A 10,503-nucleotide genomic window follows, 5' to 3' on the forward strand; every position below is an offset into this window, starting at 1 on the left:
AATATATATAATAATAATAATATTATATAATATAATAATAATATATATTATAATAATAATAATTATTATTATATAATATAATTATTATAATAATAATTATGGCGAGCATGAGGCCTTATCTGTAGACAAGCAGCCATGTATGCAAAGATACTTTTCTAATCTTGGAGCTTGCATGTGTGACGTTCAACTTAAATCCTGGAAAAAAGAAGGAAAGGTAACTTTGCACTGTTTAAAATATCTTTAATGGTTCAGTTGGTATAGGATTTGGAAGCATTAAGTCAAGACATGGTCAGCAGCCATACAAAAACAAAACCAACTAATCAATGTCGACTGAGAGGAAAATAAAATATAAAAAGCAACACAAAAAAATAGGACAATTAGGCAATGTCATCACAGTAAAAAGATACATCGATCCTAGTCAAACGCAACCGCATGGTGAAGATCAAAAACCGGTAGCAAATTGAATGATGACACATTCACACACACACTCAAACACACATACATTCATCCACAACTTGACTACAGGCTGTAGAACAACCCGATAAAATGTACAGTAAGAAACCTTTAAAAGAGAGAAAAAAAACTATGCATAGACAAATAAAGAATGTTTTTTTTTTTTTTTAAGTAAACATAAAAAGACAAATGTCTTAGTCACAGGCGGACAGCGTGATAGATCTGTTGGCTGATTACTTGAACAATGATCGATGAAGACATTCAAATAGAAGTTATTGCCAACAACAAATAATGGATAACACTTGACCCATACAAAAATTATGATTTTTTTCTGAAACATTTTAAAAGTGATAGTAGCTTCCACAAACGTCAAGAATGTACAAACAATGGTCAATGTGCCGAGGCTTCAAAAGTCTTCGGCTGAATGAACATTATAAATCACGAGGCAGACATGCTTGGCTTTAAAACATTACGTTACAATTATTTTTTAAGTTATACAAGTTAACAAACTGTATTTAAAACACATTAAATATTGAGCGTGTCACTAGAAAAACATGTTGGTTGTTAACATATATTCCTTTGAGCTTTTCCAGTTGAATTAACACAGAGAAGATACTTTTTGAAATCACTGAAGGAATAAAAACATGATTAAAAAGTTTTCTTTTATCCATTGAACCAAACATAAAATCTCTGCGCTAGATATCAAAATGTATTTTTTGCAAAAATCCCATTGATAATAGTGCAAGTGATACAGTACAGTCAGAAATAGCACACAGCTCTTATGTTTGGCTTCACATGGTTAGTAACAGGTAGTTAAAAATTAGAGTTTGTGTGATTTTAGTGTGAACAAAGAGCCACCGCTGATGAAATTAAACTATCTACTGGTTCTCTCTCTAATGATGTGTTTGAGGAAGTCAATTCAGTAAACAATAAATTACAACTACAGCTTGTCTATTAACAATTCTTCTTAGATCATTATGTTAATGTCATTTTACAGATAAAAAACACCAAAAATGATAATTGGCACAATGATTGTATTTTCCCATCTATTTGTACAACAACAAAAAAAGATTTTACATGCCGGAACAACTGCAAACCAGTGTTGGGGAGAATGTGTACACCTGTGTTTCATGAGATTAGAAATTCCTAGTGTCGTTAATTATTACGCTTTCCACAAGAGAAAGGTTTTTTGCACTTTCAACAGCCTATGGTTCAAAACAAAGCAGCAGAAGAACAAGAGGGGCCTCGTTTATAAAACTAGATTTGTTGAGAAGAAAATAGTGTTCTTTCTAAAATCTCCTTTCACCCATCAATCCAGTCCCTAGCCTTGGCACCCTATCTGCTCACTCCCATAATTAAACATGAATGATTAATGGCAGGCCTGCTGTGAGTGTTAACACACACATCAATCAGTGTGTCATTCGAATATTTGTAAGTGAACAAAAAAGGTCAGACTGCAAATACACAGAGAGGGATGTTTGTTAAACGTCACAGATGTTGATTCAGTAAGACGTAACGCTTTGTGGTCATTTCTTAGTTGACCGGTAAGAGACAGTTAGCAAATCACAACAGCAGTGAGCTCCACAGGATTAGAAAGGCAAATTCTTAAATAAAAAACACGTTGTTTATGCATGGTATTAAACAAAAAGCCAGAGGTAACCAGGGCTCACTGCACTTGGTAAATGTGTCTTGGTTCTACGTGTTCAAACGTCCTGTAATTGGCCTGTCATTGTCCTCCTTTTTCACTCAGCATTTCCCTCTTTCTGTCGGCATGTTAATGTTTTGCTGCTCAGGTGCTGCATCCTGTGCTAGGACCCGCCCTAGAAATACGTTAACAAAAAGGGGTTTTGTTCCCAGAATGTTTACGGGTGCAGCCTGACCTTTCTCACAGGCTAGGAAGGACTATATATATATAAATAAAAGAAACATTACTTTTCTGAGAAGAGTTATTAATACATTAAACTTTATTTGGCTACTTTGTCTTCAGCATGGAAGTTTCAGAAATGTTCCAGAGTATCTAGAACAGCTGCGTGGGAGATGGCGTTGCCATATTTCACGCCTTTTTCTATACACCTCAAATGTTATAAATGAGGCCCCTTGTGTGACAATACAAAAGCCTTAATGACACATCAGCTAAATCAAAACAATGTCAGCCCCATTAGGGTAAGCAGAAATAATAAAAAATGTCTCCCCTAACACGATCGACCATCACACTCGTTGCTTGACCCAAACTATATTTCTCTTTGCTTCAATCAGCTGCTGCCGGTCACTTTGCTCCAGTGACCGCAGCAGATATATCACGTAACACTGCCTAATGTCTCAACACAGACAAAATAATACAAAACCAACCCACCCACCCACAGAAAAAAAAACTACATTTGATATTCATCCACACGACCTGCGAGTGATTTCACTGACTGCCTTGTTGCCGAGGCTTGAGCACATAGTGACTCTCAGGTCATGGTGGGCCAGCTCGAGTGGGGGGGGTTGAAGAGGCTGGGGGAGAGAGTGAGGCAGCCACCTCCTGGAGTCTCATTCCCTCCTCTCCTGTCCCTCCTGGGCCCCCTCCTCTCCTGAGCTCATCAGTGTCGCGTTTGTGGAGTTTGGGTTGCTGTGTGGATCACGTGCGGGGGGGGAGGGGTGGAGAGGGGGTGCAGTGGAGGGAGATTGAGGGGACCAGTGTCACTGTCGCCGATCCTCCGCCTCCTGCCGCGAGAACGCCATGACCACGTCCTCTGCACCTGAAAACCAAGAGCAGAATGTCAGGCATGTCCTGCAAATAAATACACTGTTTGGGATTTCAATTACACAGACAGAGATATTAACACAACCTGCTATTCTACAATGTAAAACAATGCAACAAAAGCATAAACATAGGCAAGATTGAAAACCAAGAACAGTGTAATAACAGTGTAATGTAATGTGTTGATGTATAAGTGTATTACATTAAACGTTGACAAAGGAGGTTTTAATATCCAGAACAAAACAGTGTCTTTTACTGTGATGACTGGAAATGTCTCAGCTCTTTCATCGATACAAGCTGTGACCTGATTTGTGATCAGTTTCTGTCTGAGACTGGCGAGTGAACCAAAGACTTATATAAACAGAAAGAGGCACAAAAAGATCTGCGTTCAGATATCCATAATAATCTGGCAAAAGGAGCTCAAATGTGTCCAAAGCAATAAACTGGGCTCAGATTTTATTTTTCTGCTCACTGTGTTCTTTCTGGGAACGTGTGGCAACTGCTACAAACAAAAAACTAAATCTCAATCCTGGTTGGTTGGAGTATTTCTGTAGAGTATTTAAATTTCACATTCTGTTTTTATGTTTGACATGTATATAGTCTAGTTACTCTGAATTTTACTTGCACCTTTGTATCCCTTACATTTATTTATATTCCTTCTCGCACTATTTGTATGTATATATATACAGGACTGTCTCAGAAAATTAGAATATTGTGATAAAGTTCTTTATTTTCTGTAATGCAATTTTTTAATTGCATTACAGAAAATAAAGAACTTTATCACAATATTCTAATTTTCTGAGACAGTCCTGTATATATATACATACAAATAGTGCGAGAAGGAATATAAANACCACAGCGACCCTCTTTCTGGCGGGACAATCCCAACTCCTCCATCCACTTCGCTGTGATTCGCCTCTGCTTGTTGGCATGCTGTGTGGCTTCAACCTCCAGCCACGTTAGTCTCCAACACGAATGAACTGTAATTGCCATTTTGTGGGAATAAGTGTGCCGTCACACGTCATGTAACCATCCATTTGGTTGGAGGTCCATGCTGCTCAGGGTAGGTGAAGCTGACCTGCTGTGCAGGCCTTTAAGTTTCTCCAAAAGTACTGTTTGGTCGTGTTTATATTTGGTTTTAATGGCGGTGCATTACGGGGTGTCACGTTTGGGTACAGTGTAAACCCGGTTCGGATGAACTTCATCATCTGTTTGAACCCTTCCCCCTCGACAATGTTTACAGGTCTCATGTCCAGTGCCACAAAATCTGCAATTTTGTCGGTGATGTCTCTCTTCCTTTTCTCGGAAAGAGGGGGCTTCAAAACGAGTGTTGTCTGTGAGAGTTTCAATGGCGGCTGCGAAGATGAAGTTGAGGTAGATGCGGTGGCCCTATCAACGTATAGTGGATGAGCCTATTGAGAGAAATGCACATTAATTTAAGTTTACACTAAGCCTAATAGCCCATAATATGACAATACATTTTATCTAACAGGCTTTTTATTAAGGCTAGAGCCGCAGAGCGTCCATCTTTTAATGGCTTTAACGGTACTTACATGTTTCAGGTGATAAGTCATGTTTGTAGTTGATGAATGATAGGAGAATATTTGCTTGCAAAGTTTGCATATCACCTTCTTCGGGTTGTCTGTTACTTTTTCGAAATGCTCCCAAGCTCTTGATTTTACGCCTGACATGGTTAAAACTATCAGCTTATCTGACGTGAAAACAAGTGACTCACTGTCACCTCCTGTTTCCCGGTTTGTTTGTTTGTTTGTTTTTCTCAATCTTTCTTTTTTTTTTTTCGGCGACCAACGACCAATTAAATCTTGACCGACCAAAGACTCTTTGGCCGACTAACCTTTGGTCGACTAATCGGGGGGCAGCCCTAATAATCTCCCACTTGGCTGTGAGTTAAAAGGTTTTCTGAGCTGTAGAAATCAGGGGTGGGGATGAAAATCGATACTGAAATGCATCATGTTTCTTTATGAAATATAAAGCCTTTATGTAGAAAAATCTATAATTGGAGAATGTACAGCCCAATTCTGTACATTATGATCGCCACTCACTGTTAGTTTGGGCAGTCTGTCTATTTATGATGAATAATTAAAGTACATTTGTCTGTTTATTTTATAAATAAATATTATATGTTAAGCTTTAAAGGTAACAAGTAGTCTCATGGTGAAAAAAATAAATGAATCATGTAAAGAAATCAAAATGAAGATTTGATGTGTCTAATTAAATGACCTCTGAACATTATCTAATCATAAGGTGCCTAGAGATTTCCACTTCCAGTAGAAATGAAATCCACATTGCTTTTTCACTTCCTCTGCTTCAAAGTCTTAAGATAAAAATAGCGTAATATTGGTTTGCTAAAAAAGCACACTGTTTTCTTTTGTTGCTGCTCAGCCTGCTGATGACTCAGCCCTTTCAGCTTGTCTGATTATACCTTTTAGTCTGCTACTATATAGGGTTTATAGTAACTTTCATCCACCTCCACACAATACGAGTCGTGTGACTGCTGTTAAATTGAAAAAGCATTCCGGCTATCAGCACAGGAGCCACCATTAGCGGTGTAATGCTCCAGGCAAAGAGGTTTTCTAGCCACAGTATCTAGCGGTGTGAAACCAAAGCTAGTTTAAAGAAGCATGGTGCTCCAATACCAGCGTCCTCAGGGGGTCTCGTATAGAGCTATAGTGTCACGTGTCAGACATGGCTTTGTCGATCGAATGGCGGCATCATGCTTAGAGGGCGCTGGAGGCAGGACATGGAGAAGCACTCGGTTATTGATTACTCTTAGTCAAGGCTGGGCTGCATTAAAGACATAAGTAGAAGTGCAAGTGTGAGAGCAGACCAAAGGTAATGTGACAAATGGGTTACATCCTTGCTGTTGTCAGCTTTAGCTTATTCTGATAAGAAAAACAAATGTGTAGGGTATGCAGTGTAATCCATCCTGAGGTTTTGTCATTCTTCCTCACAGCCATTGATCGGACTGATTGGAAAAGAGTCTCTCCTTCAGACTCTGCTGTCAAATATTATTCTGTCTCCTTCTTGGAAAAACAAGAGAAAAACTAACTCTTGGTCTGCAGCTCGTATTTCTTTTAAGTCTGTGGGTCATGTAATTTGCATTTCAGATCGTTTTTAATTGCCTGATTAGCATACATGCAAATACATTATTTTGTTTTTGCAATTTAATCAGGCCAAAGAGGAATTCTCAGCCAAAGGCTCTGGAGCTTTTTTCTTATTCAGCTTTTTAGCTGAAGTACCTTGATGTAGCTTAATTCTGGCAGTGATCAGGACGGTGCGCGAGCTTGCATGCTATTTATAAACGCTGTTATTGTGATTCGAAATGAAGTGAGAACTCATTAAATAAGGCATGGGTTTTTTCGGGGCTCTGTGTAAATTGCTCCAGTTTTAGTTATACTAAACTCTGTGTTGCAGAGAGCTTCGATTGCATAATACAAGATGCACAGAAGTTTGTCTTTATCAGCTTTGGTTCTTCCCCCTTTATCTCTCTTATCCCATGCTTTTTATGGCCGACAACAATGTGTCACTTTGAACAATACAGTTTGTCACAGATAAACTTGCCTGATTTGACAAGGAAAGTTTACTCCTCCCCCCAGAAGCATGTCTCAGGGCCTCAACAAAAGGGATAGAGGAGGATAGGGTTTCCATAGCAACCTCTGTTGTCCTGGGAAAGCTGAGGTCCCTTGATGCCTTTGGTGTTGCTGCAACGTGCTGCATCGGTAGATTGGAGCAGGTGTCATTGGGAAGCAAGCTGGAGTGCTAATTACACAGAGAGAGTGTGATGTACCAATCTCTCTCTGTCCCTCTCCTTTCTTACACAAACATGAACGGTCAATTCACCATCTTGTTTAGATTTCTCTGTATTACACTCCTTGTATAACGCAATCCTTTAACCCACCTTTTCAAGTGGGAGCCATGTGACAACGCCTTAATGTGGCAACTCGGCCAGAGTGCTATTGATTCTTCATGTATCCTGTTGTCACTGAAGCATGAATCACAGCCAGATTTATGAAGTGTCACGACTACCTGACTCAAACTCTGAGAAAATCGTGATCTAATTGAAGTTTAATCAAACTGATTATGAGTATTGGGATCGGCTCTCTAAAAAAAACACCTGCAGAAGATGATTGACTTTCTTGATGTGGCCCATAAAATGTGGAATTTAATAAATCTATCTTTTACGGCTCCATTTAAAAGAGATAATGTCTCTGAGAATTGTTTGCTGCTGATTGAAACAAATCCCAGAGCTTGTTAAATCTCTGTAATATCACAGTTTGAAGTGAAGAACACAAATCTGACATCACTGGAAAACTTCATCAATCATTTGCAAAACCATCAATATACCATCAAAATAATAACCAAGCAGCAGTTAGAAAAGTAGAGGTCTGATCTTGCATGTCCCTCTTATACTCATGTGGAACTTAAATACATTATAAAAGAGGTAGAAGGTGATAGCCAAATGCTAAATAATATAAAATGTATGGTGAGTTAGAAAGAGAGAGATAATTGAAGGACTTTATACTTAAGAATAAAGAGTAATTAACTCAGTGTCTTTATGTGACAGATCATGTGTTAAATTACACCCTCTGTGTGTTTGTAAATTTAAACATGTTAAGCTGGTGGGGGGGGGGGCGGCGTTTCGTGTCTTGATCGCCCCAAAAGGATTTTGTTCTGGCTGCTTATAGTGGGCTGAGGATGCAACTAATGATGATTTTAAATACATCTCAGTTGGAAGATTCTGCTAACAGTGTTTCCGCTGCATCCATTTAGCAGTGGGGCACCACCACAGCAAAGAATTAGCAACATTGTAATTTAGCCCTATTGCTATTTATAGCTACATGCAGATGCCTTAGAAGTTATGATTATATAATATTTCAATATATTAAAAAAAACTTACATTTTAAACATAACCCAAACATCAGCAGATATGATACGCAACTATAAAATGATTGCCCAAAGAACCACTGCTTCATGATTTTTCCCAACCAACGGAACAAACCTGAAGATAATCTTTTCAGACATTTGCACGTGATCAATGACAACTGATTCTCCAATTTTCCTTTAAAAATGATTGCCAAATAACTAGGAAAGTATAATATATCTACATTTGAGATATTGGCTTAATGAGTATCCTCTGTTTATTAATTTATTTGAAACAACAACTTTTCAAATATATCAAAATAGTTCTGCTTTAACCCATTTCCCTGGAAAGACCATTAAAAGGGGCTTTTCTTCCTCTCAAAGCATTAATGGAGTACAAATCGGATGACATGCCCGTTGTTGCTGTTATTTATGTAATCCTCGGCTGGGTGAGGAGGGGATCAGTGCACATGGGAGGGAGGGGCCGGACACAGAGCTGCACCCTAAGTAAGTAAAAGAGTAAGAGCTGTTTGCTCATTGGCAGCAGCGCCCACTGATGCAGTCTGATTTCTATCTGTCGCTAGGCAACAGCTGTGTGTGTGTGTGTGTGTGTGTGTGTGTGTGATATAGCCCAGCCATACACTTGGATGTATTCTGAGAGCCTTTCTGCTGTCATTAGGCTTGTGTTGCACACTGTCCTGGCTCTGGACTGCCCGTTACACAATGTACCTCCTTCACACAATGATTCAGACTGGCATTTATTGTGATAAATGTGTCTTATTGCAAGTCCTTGCGCCAAACCATCCTGTGAGTAGTGCTTTTCTGCAATAGCTCCAGCTCCCCACTGTGTTCCATTACATAATTGTCTCATGTTGAACATCTTTATCCCCCCTGCTGTGTCAAAGCAGAGATTTTTGCTTTTACTGAAGACAAACAGCATGTGTATGCCAGTATTATTTTCATCAATCTCTCTGGTTTCATCTCCTGCTTCTTCTCTGCCAGAACCTAATTTCGGTTGGCCAATGATTTTTCAAAAGGAACTTGAGAGTTCATATTAAAAGGCTCCCTCCCCCAAAAGTCTGGATCTCACCAAGTCCATCTGAATTCAGCAAAGAAAGATGCTAATTATCTTCCCCGTAGAGATAGTCGAATGAAACACACAATTCAGTCTGGAGGGTCTGTGCTGTCTGATGAGGAGGGTCCGCCCTTTGTGCCAAATACATGTGGAAGCTCACAGTCCCACCCTGGCCTACTTTTATATCTCCACAATAATTAAATCTAACAAGCACTCGAAGGCTGTGACGAGGAGGTTTTTTATAGCCGACATGTACGAGGTGCCGTGTGAAATCTGCAACCGTCTGCTGGGGTGTTGAACTCGGTGTTAATGATATTTATACGATCTTAGCCTAACATGTCTTAATGCATGCTTCCTGTAGGCTATGGCACATAGTTTTGTCATTTGCTCCCCTTGTCTTTTAAGAGACAGGTTTTAATTAAAGACTGAGGAGACTAGAGGCGTTTGGCCTCACAATCAATTTATTTCCATTACCAAGAAGCAAATGCATTTTCACCAGGCGGCCGAGCATGACAGTGAACGAGGGATTTTAATACTTTCCCACTTCAAGTGATTTAAGCTCATATTTTCAGAAGGACTGACTTTTCAAAGTGAAGTACTTGCCAAAAAATCGGGCCTTGGAATGAACAGAATTGGAAATGTATATTAGCTTTTCAGGTAGAAGCAGGTGATGAATCTCAGTCGGCAACAGACCAATGAGTGATTCCTTGTTAACAACAGCCTGCAACTACAGCTTTGTCATCATTAACTTGGTGAAAGCAAAAGAGGAACATATGGAGAAACAAGAAATCAAACCCTTTGTGCTGTGGATCCTTTCAGTGTCTCTACTGTTGGCCAGGGATTATTTTTCCCCAGCTCAGCGAGGTTAATATCATCAGCTGGAATCTAGTATTGTTTACAGACGGACAATCTTGTGCTTATGGCCTGAGCTGCCAAAGCAGAGGAGATTGAATGGCATTGAAGCCTCAGATCTGAGTGTTATCGTGGCAGCACAGGATGCTGCTGTCAGCGGGTCACTGGATGTGATACAGTATCTCCCGGCAGGGCGCTGGGAGGGCAGGTGGCAGCTTTCCACAACAGGTGAACATGGCACTAGATACAATTACAGGCCTGCACCAAAAGGATTTTCCCAGCGTTTTATGCCCCTGCAGATTTATAGTCACAACTGACAGGATTTACAGGATACTGACAGGATCCTATGACCTGAAGAAAACTCAGATAGCTTCACACTGAAGAATCTAGAATAAAATGTATTGTCATTTGCACAAGGAAAATCTTAATTCCCAGGCTCCACCTTCTGTGACACATGATATATATATATATATATATTATATTATATATCATATAATAT

At 39.4% G+C, this 10,503-nt stretch overlaps 1 protein-coding gene across 1 annotated transcript in view; it reads right to left on the bottom strand.

The window, feature by feature from the left end:
* Positions 1–2,185: 2,185 nt before the first annotated feature.
* The window catches only part of ctnnbip1 (catenin, beta interacting protein 1), a 12,835-nt gene continuing 4,517 nt past the window's right edge, over positions 2,186–10,503 (bottom strand). The window contains exon 3 of the mRNA XM_010789767.1: positions 2,186–3,194. Within this exon, the coding sequence (XP_010788069.1) occupies positions 3,136–3,194 (59 nt within the window). The 3' untranslated portion in view covers positions 2,186–3,135. The remainder of the gene's footprint in view (positions 3,195–10,503) is intronic.

The sequence above is a fragment of the Notothenia coriiceps genome, unplaced genomic scaffold (assembly GCF_000735185.1).
Source record: "Notothenia coriiceps isolate Sejong01 unplaced genomic scaffold, NC01 NC01_scaffold00033367, whole genome shotgun sequence".
Lineage (NCBI taxonomy): Eukaryota > Metazoa > Chordata > Actinopteri > Perciformes > Nototheniidae > Notothenia > Notothenia coriiceps.